The following is a 17657-nucleotide window of genomic DNA, read 5'->3' as shown; positions in this document are numbered from 1 at the left end:
CGCCCTCCTTGCTACGCTCCCACGTGCTGGGAGCTGCGAGGCTCCCCACTGACTGACAGGCAGGCAGGCGGCCGCCCTGCCTCAAAACCCTCCAGCGCCTCGCATCCTTCAGCTCGCTCCTCCGCAGAGCGGCTCTCCGGTCCGCGGCTGCAGCGTCCGGGGGCCCCTTCGCCTCCCTGGCCTCGCCGCCTCTCCAGGATCCGTCTCTCAAACCGCCTGCTCCTCGGCCGGGATTGCTCTGCCCTCGGCACAGCTCCGGCACAGCCTGCCTGTGCCTTAGTGACTCCTCGGGGTGCCGGGAGCTTCGCGGGGCCGGTCTGAAGCTCACCTCGGTCCCTGCTCTTTTGTAAATAGAAAGCACGTTGCGGAGCGATGCAGCGTGGAGCCCAGGGCGCCCCGGCGCGTGCTCCCGCCGCGGCTTGCTGAAGGCGCTGTGGAAGAGGCGGCTGCGGTACAGTCCCTCCCGGGCAGGGAAAGAGGCAGCAGCGGCCCCCTGGCCCCCCAGCTGCCGAGTGCTGCGCTCTGAAGACGCCCCCGGAGTGGAAGTTTCAGTGCTTTGCACCCGGCCTCCCTCCTGGTCGGGGTTTCGAGCTGTCCAGTCGCAGGATGGGGAGACAGCGGGGGCTTTGCCCGCAGCTTTATTGCTTGTGGCTAGGCTGTGTCGCGCTGTGGGCGCAGGGAGCAGCCGGGCAGCAAAAGCAACAGCAGGTCCGGCCCGTGGGGGGAACAGACGCCATCTACCCAGCCTCGGAGAATCGGGAGGACGGGGCAGGGGCCGCCACCAGCCGGGTCCGCAGGAGAGGACAGCAGGATGTGCTCAGGGGGTAGGGAAGCACTTCACCGCAAACGCGCTTCCATGCAGCTCACAGCTACTGCACACAATGCAGCACAGCCACCCCCTGGCAGCCCCTTCCCGCTCACCTCCCTGCAACCCAGCGCCACAAGCACCTCCCTGCAGTCCACAAGCAGCGCCGTGTAATCCCTTTCGTTCAGTCCACAACTACATCGATACACCCCGCAATCCCGCCCGGCAGTCCACACAGCCCCAGCCATGCAAGCCCCAATCCCCACCACCTCAGTGGAATCCATTACCAATCTGTGTAATCCCCACACAGCTACCTTCGCGCAGTTCACAGCGGTCTCCGTGTAACCTCTCCCCACTTCAAAACCGCTGCTGGTGGCTCTTGTGTTTGTCTTCTTCACACATGACATTTCCTTTCAAACTCACTTATTCGTCCAATTTAATGTTGTTGTTTTAATTCTCAATTGTGGCCACGATTTTAAAAAAAAAAGTACCCTCAGATACTGTGATTTATGTTTGAAAAAATAGTTATTTGTTTGCTTGTAAAGGTAAACGTGAAAAGGTGGTGCTAATAACAAGTAACAAATAGTGCTTCAATTTTGTGATCATGGGTATTACAGCCTTAAAAGAACTTTGAGGTAGACTTTGTTTTGCACCTTAAACGATGTGCTTGCAAAAGAGGATGGTTTTGTTTGGTTTGAGGAAGAATTTGAAGGGGGAGGGCTAGCTCAGTGGTTTTAAGCATTGGCCTGCTAAATCCTGGGTTGTGAGTTCAATCCTTGAGGGGGCCATTTAGGGATCTGGGCAAAAATTGGGGACAGGTCCTGCTTTGAGCAGGGGGTTGGACTAGATGACCTCCTGAGGTCCTTTCCAACCTGATATTCTATGATTAATTTCGGTTTAAGGTGGTGGTGGAAGGTGCTTTTTCTTTGTTTGATTTTTTTTATTTTGGGTTGGAGGAAGGGGAGTTTGTTTGCTTTCGTTTGGCAGTTCATACAGTTTTTGTTTTGTTGTACCTGGACTGTAGATTCTTTCCCTTCTGCATATCTAAAAAACCTGGATGTGCCTTTACATTGACCGACATTTTTGTGTGCACATTTATTTGTATGTGTGTGACAGACCAAACGTGTGTGGCTCTAGATTCCACTCCTACTGTTGCCCTGGATGGAAAACGCTCCCTGGAGGAAATCAGTGTATTGTTCGTAAGTGTCTGACTTTAGGTTTTTACAGTCTTGTGGAAAATAATCTTCTCTGAATTTTTCTGCTGCATCCAGTATAAGATAGTGGAATATATCTTGTAATTCATTTTGGCAAGTTCAGTCTTCTAGGTTACACTTCAAAAACGAAATGGTAGATTTAGTGGCTCAGAGTTCCCATAACCAAAACCTTAGGAATACCCTAAACAAAATACAGTGATGCATGGATCAATTTAGTTTAAAAAAAATAAAAATCGTTAATTGAGTGATCAATACCGAAAAAAGAAAAATGTCAAGCAAATGGGATCTGAAGTTTTCTAAAACTTCTGTGGTAAATTTGGAATTGCAATATAATGATATAATAGGAAACTTTTTAATGTGTAGGGGTGTTCACTTATTTTCCTCCTTGTCATTTTTAGTTGTGTTTTAATAGCTATAAAGCATGGAGGCTCAATGATTATTGCACTGGTCATGCTAAATTTTGTACTGATAGATCTGGCTATTGTTGACATGGCTTGGCAAAAAAAGGAGAGTCTGCTGAGCAGTCTACTTAAGAAAAATTGTCTACCTAAAAAGGAAATTTAAGGGTTTTTGTCTGTTAAATTACTGTCAATTTCAGAAGTGTGCTTTCTGTTCTTTGAACTTCAGCTTTAATGAAAACTGCACCTACTCATCCTACCCTTTGACTAACCTGTGTTATTTTCTTACCTAATAAATACGTCAAATTTGCAATTCAAGAACACATTGCTCTCCAGTTCTGCTGTGATGTGCTTTGTAATGCCTCCTCTGACAAATCAAACATTCAGTGTGGGATGGGAGGAAAATATGTTGTCTTGTAGAAGTTAGAGATGAGAAAAACCTGCCATGTCATTGAGGCCACTGCCTGGCAGCACATGACTACTGGTGTTTTCACTTTTGTTTATTTTACATAGTTAAGTCAGTCTTGTTAACATTATCTCCAACTATGCCAGATATCCTTGATCTTGATCTTAGGTTCATAGAGTCATAGACTTTAAGGTCAGAAGGGACCATTATGATCATCTAATCTGACCTCCTGCACAACACAGGCCACAGAATCTCACCCACCAACTCCTGTAACAATCCCCTAACTTATGTCTGAGCTATTGAAGTCCTCAAATTGTGGTTTAAAAACTTCAGAGTGCAGAGAATCCTCCAGCAAGTGACCTTAATGTTTTACAGGCAAAGGATAATTACAAATTCAGAAAACAGCAATACCAAACTAGCTGTTGAATAATGGGAGTACCTGAGTGTGCTTAATTTAATGTATAATTTATGTACGGTATATAGGGACAAATTTTAAAGGTATTTGGGTGCCTAAAGATGTATCTGTGGTGCCCCATGAGATTTTCAAAGCCCCCGAAAGCCTAATTCTCATTTGTAATCTTCAAAAATCTGGCCAGTAGTGCATACTAAGGGCCTGAGCCTAGAATCTATTCACATGCTAAACTCGAATTTGACTTATATGTGACTCATTTGCTCAAAGGGCCCTATCCTGCACCCAGTAAACTCAGTGATAAAAGTCCTGTTGACCTCAGTGGTGCAGAAATTGGGCCAAAATGACTACGCGATTGGGTAAATGGTTAGCACATGATGCTGTTTTTATAGATGTTTTTGATAGTTTAGGAACATATTTCTACATTCATACTCATACTTTTGTTGTGATCAGAGACTCCTTTAGAACACTTTGTAGTTACAGCCTTTTCTGGCCAAACTAAATGGCTATCTCCACTAGCAGTACCCCAGTGGAGATTCATCTTATACCAGCAAAGAGTTCTTTTGCTCATATAGCTTATACCAGTTCCCCAAATGAAATGAGCATTGTTAGGTTTTTGTTTGTTTGTTTTTTGTGTCCCCGTCCCCCCCCCAAGTATAAATGCGTCTACATTGGGGCTTTTTGCCAGTTTTAAAAGTATAAAGAATCATACCCCTAACCAACCAACATTATATTGGCAAAAGTTTTTAGTGTAGACCTGGCCTTGCTCAGGAAATTGAGCTGGCCCATTTTTCTGTGGTTTAATGAATGACTTAAAAAATCAACTCTGGGTCTCTGGTATTGGCCATGTGTTGTAATTCAGATGCCTGACTCTTACTTTTCAGTTAGCCAATGAAAAAGGATTATGTTTTTGCATTAATCAAGGCGATATTACTAATTTTAACAAAACAGTGAATTAAAGTGAATTCTCTCTTCCTCTCCCCTCCAATGGGAATTTCTTCAATGATCTTTTTTTCCAAATCTGCTCCCTTAGATAGTGATATTTGTTCAGCTTCTCCACCCTCAACTCCTATAAAAGAGTTGGTATCTATATAGTCTGATTTTTGAGTATCATCAGACTGAAAATGTCATCTTTCTGAGTCTACTGGAGTGATAAAGATGAATAAGTTTTCTGTGAAGAAAATCTCTTCAAGGTTTTTGTTGTGGTAACTGTCTGGGGACAGTAAAAAAGAAGAAGCAGAAGCATGTGTTTATGGCTCAAATGGCACAAGAAGACTCCTTTTCCAACAAGGTCTTCTTTCAGCTTTCTTTTTATTTGGCTTTGCTGTTATATTACCATCATGTCAGGTTAGGAGCTGATTTCTCTCTGCTTAGATAGCTTGGAAAAGAGTCTCATGAGGTGGAACTATTTAATTTACCCATCCCAATTCTTGGGAAACCATGAGAAACCTATTTACTGATAATATGTCAGGTGGAATTTAGCATGGGGGTTATAATATACGTGAGGATTAGTTGAATTTTTGGTAGGCTATATTAACAATTCCTTATGTATTCCTTGAAAAGAGTTAATTTCAGCACGTATTACACCAAGACATCACACTGCATTGCAACTTCTATCTAAAAGTGTTCATCAGTTTAGAAACTATAATCCGGTTATTTGGTTAGAAGGTCTGAGTATTTCCATCATTTTGTAATGAATACATCCAATTACAGAGGAGACGCTGTACGTAACATTTTTCTGAATCAAATTCATTGAAGCTTAGGTCAGCAGAGGGTAATGATGTGCAGGGACAATATATTCATAGATGGAAGTGGGAGGTTTTTGACGTCCCCCTGTGGTGCACCAGGTAACCAACTGAAGAAAGGTGTCCATGGGCTGAAAATGTGAGCTAGGGGTTGTGTGACTTTAATGGAGAATTTCAGGGGGCACACGTGAAAAATCCTGCCTAGCTTGACATTGATAAGGAGCTTCTGTTTTGAGGGGAAAGTTGGTAAGTCTCCTAGAGAGAACATTTTTACTTGGCTAATGGAGCAAGAAAACAATATACTTTATTTTTGCTTTGATAAGTTAGATTTCTTATTTCATTAACACTTTTTTTTTTAAGTCAGAACCCAGGATACAAAATTCTGGGACAGATGCTGCCTGTGTCTGGGCTTTCTCAGGTAGGGGCTTGGAAAGCAATTTTGCGCACTCAGAATTTCCTTTGCTTTCTTCCATCTGGAAGAACAGAGTTTCTGTTTCTTTCCCACTCCCACAAAACTAATGGAGAGGTTAGGCCTTCGGAGATGTGGGTCTCCAAAGAACCATGGGAGCTGAGGTCATCCACATGTGGACTCTACGTGTGTAGTGTCTCCTACAAGAACTTGTTCTTCAATGGTATTTGTGTAGGGTGCTGCTCCGCTAATGTGCTGGGGCTCATATTCCGTCCCTTGTACCAAACCCCCCACAACATTTACTTTGTCTTAATCAGGACAGAGATCAGGATTGGGCCCTTAGCATTTTCATGCTTGTATAGTTGTTCTGTGAGTGGAACATCCATTAGAGTCAGTGCGGAAATATGTATGCATGAAGATGGCAATAGATGGTTAATATTAGCACAGCCCATTACATAACATTTACGTACTTCCCAGAGAATTTCATAAAACTACCATCCAAATGACAATATGGAAGTGTTTGCATGTTTGTCTGATTTCATTAATTCTTTACAGGAAGGTTTATTTAAAGAGATAATACCACATCTGCTAGACCCCAAATACAAACGCTGTCCTCCCTCAGAAGGTCAGCTTGACTTTTAAAATCCATCCTTAATCAGGAAAAAATAAGTAATTCTCCAAAATAAGGTCTGAAGTCATTTTTAAATTAACATTTTTTTTAAATACATGACCCAAACAAAACCCATCCAGTAACCTGAATTTGTAATATGTATTGCTTTTGTATTTAGTGAGCGTGAAGTGCAGTCAAATCTCAGTTTCCTACTTGGATTGTCTTTAGGTCATTCTGTCTAAAACTTATAGTTTTTACTCTATTCCATTGCTTGTTTTGGAGGCTATTGTTTCTAATTAGGAAAAAAAAAGTGTGTTCCTCCCCCTTCCCCCCTCCTTCCAATTTTGGAGAGTTATATTTTGGCGCTTTCCATCTTCAGAGTGTTGCTTTGCATTTGATCACAGAAATGATTTACCACAAATCAACTCTTTGTACTATGTTTGAGTTTTATTTTGGCATATATCTAACATTGTTTAACTGCATCTCTGAATTGAGCAATTTTCTGGCTTGGTTCAAGGCATTCATGTTTTCTGACTTACTTCTCTTTCAAACAGTAAGTTATGAGTTTAGTTCATTAACAAGCATTTCTTTTGTAATTTAATTCTGAAAACATTCTTATTCACTGTTTTCTTAAATACTTTCTTCCCCAGCAATTTGTAGAAATAGTTGTGGTGATGGATTTTGTTCCCGTCCTAATATGTGCACTTGCTCCAGTGGACAAATATCACCTACCTGTGGATCAAAATCTAGTAAGGACTTACACTATTTGCATTGCTTTTAGAGATCTCTCTTAAATTGATCTATAATAAGCATCCATTTTTCAAAAATACTTCAATGTATAGAACAAATACCTTATAAAATACATAGTCATCACTATATACAGATATGTAATTTATACTTACTGCTTTAGTTCTATCAATAAGCATTGCTCTGAGTGATATGACAAAAAGTGGGCATATTTAAACACCCACAGATACCTTGAGTACATGCACATCTTGTAATACAATTTTTTCTAATTCTGAATTTTTGCATGAAAAGTTGGTTGCAAAATCCCTCTAGATGTTTAGGAGTTGCAAGTTGTGCCATATATTATTGGAGAAGTTATTTTCCCTAGATTTTGTTTTAAATGTCTTGATAATTTGTCACACAAATGTAGGCATATATACAAATTCTTTAAATGGCTATGTGTGCGTGTTTTTGAATGACACTGCTGTTAGCCACTTTTGGAAACCCATTATTATAATAAAATTAATCTGTATATATGTGTTCCATTGTAGTACAACAGTGCAGTATCAGATGTATGAATGGTGGTACTTGTGCAGATGACCAATGCCAGTGCCAGAAGGGGTACATTGGAACTTACTGTGGACAACGTAAGTAACTTAAATTTGACAAGCAGGGACCAATCCAACAGTCCTGGCTTATGTGTGTAGCTTGGAGTTTATAGGAGAGCAAAATAATTCAATTCTATACATAAGGTTACATATGCAGAGATATTGTGCCATGTCTGAGGATGTAATACAGAAGTCCCTTGCTACATGGACCAGATTGAACTGCATCTACACTCCTGTCATGAGTCCTTTGCACCTCCCACAGAAAGATGTCAAAAATTACATTAATTTGGAAAACAATAAAATGATTAAAGAGAGATTGATTTGTGAGGAAAGATTAGAAGAACTGAATTTGGCCAACTGCTTACTAATTAGCAGAGAATCTGATAACAGGTTACAAGTATTTGAGAGGTGAGACTGTTAATAAAAGAGGAGAATTGTATAAGGTGGTCTGTGGGTATGCAAGTAGAGGTAAACCAATGAAGTAAAAAGAAAAAGTAGTTTGAATAGCAGGAAAAAAATCTATGATGGAGACATAAGTGGAAGAGCATCCTAAAGAAATAGTGACAGCCCCATTGTAAGCCTGGGCAAAGCTCTGGAGAACATTCTGTGGGGAGCCTTGCATGTGTCATGTGATATGTTGGATGAATTTTCACATTTTTGATGATGATTTTGGGGTACTTTTCCCATGAGAATTAGATAGTTCTAAAGGATCGTTGGTGGCAAAAAGTGCTTTTTTTATTGCTTTAAAACCTAGGGCTTAAACCCTAGAGAGTCTTACTCAGGCCAGTCAATGGGAGTAAGCTTGGATCCTTAAGCACTGATCCTACAAAGAGCTGTGCATGGGCAGACCTCTGGGATTGCACAGAGCACACTGGAGGATCAGTGCTTTAGTTAGGGCTTGAGGATTTGGCTTCTAGACATAGGATTGAAAGTCATGTTTAAATTATAACATGAATATATTTAATTTAAACCATCATTGTGTTTTGAGATTTTAAAAAACCTTCTTGTTCCACAAAATATTGTAATTCATCCACTACTTGCTATACCAGCAACATAGAAGTTGCTTCATTTAATACATGGGACTGACATCTTGAGTGAAAAGTAATTCAGTTTAGGCCTTGATAAGAAATACAAGCTTTATCACGCTTCTAGATAATAGTACATTTTTATGTGTTTCCCTTTGTGATGTAGTGGTCAGTCAAAGTGTACCATATGTGCATTTTTTCCAATTTAAAAGATTTAGCAAAGAGTTGTTTTGGCACAGGGTAGTCAAGTGCTTTTATAACCTGTCCTAAGCTGTGGGGACCTGAGTTGGAAGACTGCCTAGAAACTTTAAGACCAAAATCTCTCTTTGCTGTTGCTCGGGCATGTTGTAAAGACAGTGGAACTGTCCTGTAGTTGCAATCTGTTCTTTCAGAGCACGTGATATTTCTGCGCAAAGCTGTACAGCCTTGGAAATAAGTGAGCCCTGATTTAAGCAGAATTGCTTTAAGACACTAAAATTAATAATCTTTTCAGTATAACAGGTGAACTCTCTCTTTCACAGTCATATTCTGTTTATAAATGCTTGCTTTCCTAGAGGCCCAGTGAAAATTCTTGAGGGCTTAAAAAGGAAAGGTTGCTCTGAGGGAATTGCTGTATACCAGCAATATCACACATTTTGCTAGGAAGTTCATACTTCATTGTTTCAAGAATATATATGACATTGATTGGATTCAGATGGATTTATAGGACACTCATTGTTTGTTTGATTCACACAAATTTGTACATGGTGTGCATGTGCAAATTGTAACCCATCAGTAGATTTACTACTGGAGAAGGCACATGATATTTCTACTGCATTCCATTCTAGTGATCTACACCAAAAGTAGATAGCTTTAATTTCTGACCCAGGACACCTTAGGTGACTCACTAGTGGAGGCTACCTGGAGATATGATGAATCAATGGATCTCCCAGGTGTCCTAGCCATGCCCACTTCTGGCCAGCACTACCTACTTTTGGGGTTGCACTGTCTGTCTGAATACTTGCTGGTAAAGTCGGAGTTTCTGATACCTTTGCCATTATAAGCACCACATCCTAGCAAACTTGCTGATGTTGGGATCCCACAGGCCTGGGATAACCGACGTATCCCAGGATGAAATATAATTATTATAGCTTTAGTTTTTGGGAAACTAGTTTATTTTTTTCCAGAAAAATCATTTTTTTAAATATATGAAGACTGAATGAATATATAGAGGTTATGCAATTAGCTTAATTGGGAAGGATTCCCTTTCTAACTTTATATTGGTGTCTAACAAATGGTACACCATGATTCTGTGGTGCAGTAAAACTGCTTTGATTGGTCCAGCCACTTGAGGCCTCAGCTTATGTAAGGGGATCCTGTAGTGCTGTGGAACTGCAGTAGCGGTTTGTACTCCACCTCTTTGCCTCCCCTCAGTTGCCTGTACAGGAGTGTTGCTGGGGAAATGGGATGGCTCAGGAAGACACTTGTGCTCTAGCAATCCCGGACTGCCAGAAGGGCTCCTGGGAACCATTAGCAACCAGTGGAATTTACAACAGCTTTCAGGCTGCTTTAAGTCTTGCCTGAGAATAAACTTTATTTGTCAGCCTCAGAAGTGGGGAAACCCAAAGTCGACTTTAAGCCACCTTTGCCCACACACCTCCCATGCTGCCCAGGAGTTGAACTAAAGACAGAGTTCCAAGCATTAAAATATGGTTCTACTCTAAAACCAAAATATGTAAAAGTGGCATCTTTTCACTGAAAAAATGAGATTCTTATGTGTTTTCAAGTTGTCTACTAATTTTATGGCAGAAATAAATTCTTACTACTATTTGTGCCTGTTAGTGCTGCACAGCCAGGCCCATTATTTAGCAAAGCACTTAAGCCTGTGCTTAATTTTAAGTAGCTACTTAATTCCATCCCCATTCAGCAGAGCTTTTTAGCATGTGCTTAAAATTAAGCACATTTAAACAGGTGCAAACAAAGGTGGAATTTGGCCTGCAAAATCTTTATTACTAGGGACGACATGTAAGAAGAAAAGAACCCAACATGGATTTCAGGTCCAGATTGAGTTTGTAGGGCAGTTAGAAAATCATTTTTACTTGTAAATTGAGGACTGTAAATTGGAAGAACTTTAACATTAGAGCTCATCAGAAATCAATAAAAAAGATCAAAAATAATTTTGTTTTCATTGAAATTTGATTTTCATCAAAGATTTCCTACCATCTCTAATAAACATGGATCCCCCATATGCTATTTTTACAATGGCACTTTTCAGATTTGATCAATATTTTAAAGAATTTTACTTTTTAAAAAAACTTGCGAAACTAATCCTAATTATAAATTCTTGTTTGGGATTAATGGGTAAACCCAATTTGATCTTTGTATAGCTAATAGTTTTTGAGTTCTGAATGAACAAAACATCTCCCTTAGCTTTATAATAAGTATGAAAAGTTTTAGTCTAAAGTTTTTGAGCAGATTTGACTGAAAACTATCTTTGAGCCTTGACTATCTGCTGTTCTATATTAATGCCAATGAGGTATATTTATTTGTTAATTTATTTTAAATAGATTACAAAGATATACTAATAATATTACATCAGAATTTCAACTTTTTTCAAACACAGCTGTCTGTGAAAATGGTTGCCAGAATGGAGGACGTTGTATTGGACCCAATCGCTGTGCATGCGTGTATGGATTTACTGGCCCTCAGTGCGAAAGAGGTAAGAAAAATAAGGAGAGAAAGGAATAAACAAATTTGAAAGCAAGTTTATAATAATCCTTTTGTTCAAAATATTTTTCTTTCCTTTGTGACTGTAGCATATCTGGTTGGCAAGCGGAAAATTACAATGCTTTTGTTGTGATTGAGGAAAAGCTGTGTTCTTATAGATTTCTCATTATCTTTTATGTAAATTCAATAGACAGTGGGCCAAACCCTACTGTCAGTTACCCTGAGTGCGCTGGGTCAGATCTGTTGATTGAACTGGAACCATAGAATTGTTACTGAGCAGAATTTGGCCCAGTTTTCCATACAGTAATTGTTTAAAGGAAATATATAGAGCTATTTATGCTGATGTGAGAGTGCCTTAAAGAAACATTTAAAATAAGAAAAAATGGATAAATTATAATAACTGTCTAAGGCCATGATTCTAGAAAGCATATCTATCCAGGAAAGCACATCTTTAGGTGCTTTTCTGAATTAGGACCTAATTTAGTAATTTTATCATTTTACTATTATTACTGAAGAAGCCATCAGCTTATTTATTACAAGGATAGAAACGTCAGTCCTAGCCATGTCACTCGCAACAATGCTGGAAGTATTTAGTACTAAACATAAACAAAATTGTTTTTGGTTGAATTTGAACTATAATTGTCATGTTAATCTTGAAAGACAATAGTTCCATATATAAAAATTTAGAATAATGGAAATCAGGCAATCAGTTAACAGGTTTACAATATATTTCCCTCTCAAAATGTGTTATACTTCAGTTTACGTTGCAGATGACAGCTAGGAGTATTCTCTTTATTTTTAAACCACAAGGCCTTCAAACGAACAATGTCAAATATCCCTGCCAAATACTTCTGATCTGTCAGGCAAACAAAAAGAACGCTAATACTAAATTGAGCTAAAAGTGAAATGTCACTCAACATACTTTCTAATTTAAAATGTTCTTGAAGACTGCTTTTCAAAATAATCACTAGAATTGTACATCCTTTAATGTTATCCTGTCAGCATTAATTTAAGTTGATGCTGGTTTGCTTGGCAAAAATAATGTTCTTTGTCTTTCTCTGGCCCAGTTTATTTTCAGTGTGTTTGCAAATAACTTTTCTCATCAAAAAGCATAATGAAGAAGATAGCAACAGAGATGTGAAAAGCTAATGGCTAGAATGCATTATCCTACCCCCTCATTAAAATACTCAATAGGATTGCCCTTTATAAAGTAGTGACATTGTGCCTCAAGAATCTTTGATCATCCTATGTTGTTTTAAACACCTAAATTTAGGAGTTTGCTCTCCTGTAGAGGCAAGTACTTAGTTCCATTTGCGCAAGGGAGATGTACGTGCATTGATGGGGAAAATAGACTTCTTAAATTTGAGGTTCATATTGGGTTAAATTCAGACCTAGTATAAGGAGGAACAGCTTCCAGGGAATTATTTGTTTCAGCTTCAGTATATATATATATATATATATAGTGTTCAAATGTGATTAGAAAACACAGTATTTTACCACTTTTATATATCTTACACTTATCTGACACATACTGCATGTGTAACTTACATGCTAAATGGGTAGAAGTGTAGCAGGAAAAGAAACTGACACAAGGGGAGTAATATAGAGCAAGGCCTGATTCCTGCTATTCCTGACTTGTTTTATATACCCACTGAAAGGCAAATTACTAGAGGTTACAATACTTCGCCACAAGCAGCAGAGTGACATAAGTGATGAATTTGGCTCTTTGTGTCTAACTGCCTGTTGCTGTCAATCTGAATATCAGATTTTAAGAGTTACCACTATTAGATTAGTGTTTGGTATTATAATACATTACTTATCCAGTAAATCCCATGGGGACTATGAACTCCAGACCTAATTCTGGTATATTTTTGCTTTAGACTAATTAATGTGGAAAGTAATATGAAGCAGCAGTCTGTTGGGAATTATATTGATATATGTACAAATATGTGGAAATCCTCTTCATTGGGTAAAATGTGTGCACTTCATTTATATTGGATTTTCAAAGGAGCCTAAGGGAGCTGAGATGCTCAGCTCCAGTTCAGAGTGAAGAAAACTCATATACAAATTTAATGGTTCAGGTTATACCCAAGGGACATGAAGCTGTTATCTAAATAATAAAACATTGTTTTTGTTGCATTGGGGGGGAGGGGTGCTTGTGTGTGAATGTTGTTGTTTGGTTTCTCTTGAATGTAATAGCCTTGATTCTGATCTTTCTTATGCTGGTTTCAGTAGAATGCCAATGCCTTCAAAGGAATTACTCCTGATTCTCACCAGTGTGAGATCAGACTAAGACGTTCTGAGGACCAGATTCTGCTATCCTTACTCGGAAAATAGTCCCATTGACTTCTGTGGGATCCTTCATGGAGTAAATGGGCCAAAATCTGGCTGTGAAGATGGTTTTGGATTTTTTTTGTATAGATTCTATGAGAGGAAGATGCTCCAGCTTATGTATTTACAGTTTTTGTTGAGTTTTAGATGTCAGTCCCAGAATCTGCTTTCTGACAATTCATTAGAAACTTTAGATTCAGATTTTCAAAGCCACCTGTGGGATTTGGATGGATAAAATTTAGACATCCAAATCTTTTAGGTGGCTTTCAAAGTCTTAGCCTGAGTGTACAGGAACAGAGAGTGACATGCCAGATAGGGATGACATTATCACCTGAGGTTTAGCCTGCAGTATATAACTGACCAGCAAGAAAATTAGCGTAATTAAAAATTTCAACCATAGTAATTGTGTCCAAATTCTGCATTCTGTTACACTGCTGAAAGTACAAAGCAACTCCATTTAAATCAATGGAAGGAACTCTGAGCAGAATTTTGCAACATTGTTATATATTCTGGAAGTCATGAAGACTTTCTTCTAGCCTGATGCTGAAAGCAGAACCAGTATCATACTATTACACACTTTCCTTTGCTCATTTAATATCAACAAAGGTCTGACTGTGTGATCCTAATCTGACATTAATTGCTCAGTCTAAATGCATGCTTTCTGAGTAATATAATATCCTTATGTGAACAGGCAATATACCTTATAGGTGTGGTGGCATATTTTTGATCTGTGGTTTAAAGCAATCCTGGTAGATGTTTCTGAAATAATTAAAGATGGAAAAAACAATTGTGTATCGGTCTCAAGGTTTATTTTAAACAATGTATGTCTATGGATTAATGTACTTTATATTAGTAAAATTAAACTGGGGGGTGGGGGAAGAAACACTTCCTGAGGAAAGGGGAGAGAACAATGTTTTCAGGCACAACTTTAAAAATACTTGGAAAATATTTAGAATTTGTAAGTCTTCTCATTATGGGTGAAATTCATCAAACCGTGCCCAGAGCCTGGGTACAGTAGGGATTGGTGGGAGTGGACAGAATCCAACCCGCAACTCAGTGAGCAGATTGCATGGCAGAAGTGCAACCACTGTGTGGCCAATATTCTAGCCTATGGGCTGGGATAGCAGTTCATTCTCCTAGTGCCCCCTTGTATGGATGTTTCTGACCATGATGTATACAGATGCCATGGGCACATAGCTCACCCTCCATGCTCACCTTCAGGCTGATAAATCTGGCATTGGCAATGAGCCCACCTCTGTAGCATGCAAGAGGCATCTAGCTCTCCCTGTTGGTCTGCTCAGTCTGAGCCACCGTTATTTAGGGGGTATTGGAGAACTTAAGTGGTACGTGAGGACCATCTGGAAAAGGTGAATTTCAGCCTGTGTTAATGGTAGATATGCTTGCTGTCTTTCAAAAAGGTTTTCCATGAAATATGAATATTGAATCATCTATTCCTGTAAAATAAATAAATAAGGATGAAGTCATGAGCAACAGTATTGCTCATTAAAAATAGTATCCCCAACGTATATTTTGGTCATTTTAAAATTATGGGAAACATTAATCTCATGTGGTTTCTGTAAGCTAGCATACACAGAACTCTGTAAAATATAATGTGTGTCTGTTCTTTTCAATGGCAATTTGCAATTTACATTTTTTCCTTTAGTAATAAAATAAGATTGCTTTACAACATGACGAAAAAGGCCTGATTCTTATGCACAGTGGTGGTAGTAGGCACCTTAATAATAGTTCACAGTAAAACAAACAAAACAAAACTCTGTAGTTTGCTTCTGAAACAAGCTTTTTAGCAACAGTCCTTAATTTTTAAACTAAAATGTTATAGTTAAAGTTTAGATGAACTTCCCTTGTAAATCACATTAGAGTTTTAAAAGACTTTGTCTTGTTTACTTTTTACATTACTGTATTTTCAAATGCATAGTTTTTATTGTTCTGTAAATTAAGGTCTTTTAAATTAGGTATTTTCCCCCTAATATATAACACATGTAGCTTTCCTTCAGATTGGCCTCCCAGACTCAGTTATATGATAAAACGTGACTGCTTGTTCAGCTATCTGGGCTCCTAGCAGACTAATTTCCGGGCTGGAGACAGGAGGCTAAGCAGTAACTAATGACTGGCATGATTACAGTATTTAACTCGAGACTAGCTGCTGGGATAACAAGAAAGCAGAACCTGTTTTGGAGAGCCTGCCTTATTTTCTTCTGATATATACAATGACCTTTTGTACTTACTATCAAAAGCTGTTCTTGTGGTCAACTCCTCCTCTTTGGTTTGTAGACACATTATGTTCAATCTGTTGGAAAGTTAAGGCACTTGATTTTGTCTGTTGCTTAAAATTGAATGAGTTATGAAAAGGTTATATACTGAAATAAATATTCTGCCCCCAGTCTCGTGTGTGTGTGTGTATGTATGTGTAAAATAATCCCCCCCCCATTCAAAGCCCCAATCCTTATTGTATGCACACAAGTGGTTTTTACTCATGTCAATAGCCCCACTTACTTCTGTGAGACTACTTGAGAAAGGATTACTTGTATGAGTAAAGGTTTCTAGGGCCAGGCCCTTCATTCAAAGGAAGCTTGCATCCTTGTATTTCTGCATGCAGTGCTGTCTTTTAAAATTAATTATCTGGGAGGTATACAGGCCCAAATCGAAACTCAGAGAGTCTGAGGGAAAGAAGAGATGCTGGTTCCACTGTGGGCTACAGGGAGAAGGAAAGTGCGCTGGCCCCCTGCCAGAGCACTGAAGAAAGAGAATCCTCAGGCTATGGTGCTGTTATGGAGGCTCACTGTGTGTGGACATGGTGGTGCTGGAAGGGATTGGGGAGTGGGAGTCAGTGGAATAGGATAGAAGTAAATGCCTCTTGATTCTTATGTGGTAGGTCGGACTGAAGTCTTCTATGAAAGCTCCTGCTTGTCCTACAAAAGGTATATCAAAGAGAGGGTCACATACCAGTATTCCTGATGTCTTTTGATGGTAGCAACAGCATGGGAAAGAAAAGCAGTTCAACAGTGTCAGTGGATGTGGTGAAAAGTCCTTTTGGAACCGTTTGGAGGTCTTGGACTTTGGACTTGTTTAGTGCCTCAGAGATCAACAATTCTGGAGAGCCTGCAGCCACACAGATGGCAAAAGGTTAATTTTCAAGATACTTGTGTTAAATGCTAGTCAGCAATGCTATTGTACTAAGCTCAAGAAGGATATGTACTTTATAAAGTCATTTGCTTTATCTAAGTTGCCCACCATTGATCTGTCTCGCACGCATATGGCATCTGCAGAGCAACATTCTAGAGATGCAGTTGTAAGTCCATAAGCCATTTCAAGGTCTCCTCTGTGGTGCTGGGGATAACATCCATTTCACCTTTGAATCCATATTTGCAGCACTGCATTATGATGTATTTGACGGTGTGGGTGTTCTCACCGCAGTCGCACAAAGGGGAGTCTTTGATTTTCCACATGTGCGTGAACTAGCTGGGTCTTCCATGGTTTGTTTGGATGCAGTTCAGCGTGTTCCAGAGTCTGCATGGCAGGTTGAAACCAGGAGGGCAACTGGATGGGTCAGTAATAATGTGCTTGTTTGGAATGGTGGATGAGTTTCAGGTACTTTGCCATTGCCTGGCCGGATCCAGAGACATGAAGTGGTCGTATGTGGTCCATAGAGATTTTAGCAGTTTCAGGAATTGTTGGGATATGTTGTCCATAACCTGCCAGATGGAAAGCTCAGGTAGTCTTTGGCATGTTTAAGTTCTCATGCTGTGCCTATATCTTGACAGATAGCTGGAGTTTTGATGCTTGCTAATACAGAAAGCCACAGAAGTGGTGCTGATTTTATAGTTTCTGTGAAGATTCACGTGGTCTAATTCAAATACCTGTCCACAAGTTGGATATGGCAGCTTCTTGTCCACGCCAGTGCACAGTACTGTGCAACTGAGTACACCAGTAAAGGCTGATGTTTGTAGTAGTGGGGCAGTTGATCCCCAACTTGTTCCTGCTAACTTTTGGATAATGTTCATGCAAGTCTTCACTTTGGAGGCTACTTTTCTTGAGGTGGTCAGTGTGCAGTCAAGAATGACACTGAGGTATGTTGACTTTGGGCATACTGCACAGTTTCACTACAAAACGTAACAATTAGAGTGTTTGTGCAATTCTGTTGTCAAGGTGGAAAGAAGAGACTAATGATTTGCTTGAATTTGGTCTCAACTTCCATTTTTGCAAGCACTCCACCATGATCTTAAGGTCAGATGTAAGGGTTACTT

General features: G+C 39.5%; 1 protein-coding gene across 1 annotated transcript in view; it reads left to right on the top strand.

The window, feature by feature from the left end:
- The first annotated feature begins 606 nt into the window (after positions 1 to 606).
- FBN2 (fibrillin 2) overlaps positions 607 to 17657 on the top strand; it is a 251187-nt gene continuing 234136 nt past the window's right edge. The window contains exons 1-5 of the mRNA XM_077816364.1: positions 607 to 824; positions 1922 to 2004; positions 6647 to 6745; positions 7274 to 7369; positions 10958 to 11053. Coding sequence (XP_077672490.1) covers positions 607 to 824; positions 1922 to 2004; positions 6647 to 6745; positions 7274 to 7369; positions 10958 to 11053 — 592 coding nt within the window. The remainder of the gene's footprint in view (positions 825 to 1921; positions 2005 to 6646; positions 6746 to 7273; positions 7370 to 10957; positions 11054 to 17657) is intronic.

Source organism: Eretmochelys imbricata, chromosome 5 (genome assembly GCF_965152235.1).
Source record: "Eretmochelys imbricata isolate rEreImb1 chromosome 5, rEreImb1.hap1, whole genome shotgun sequence".
Classification (NCBI taxonomy): Eukaryota; Metazoa; Chordata; order Testudines; family Cheloniidae; genus Eretmochelys; species Eretmochelys imbricata.
This window is presented reverse-complemented; position numbering and strand designations above follow the sequence as displayed.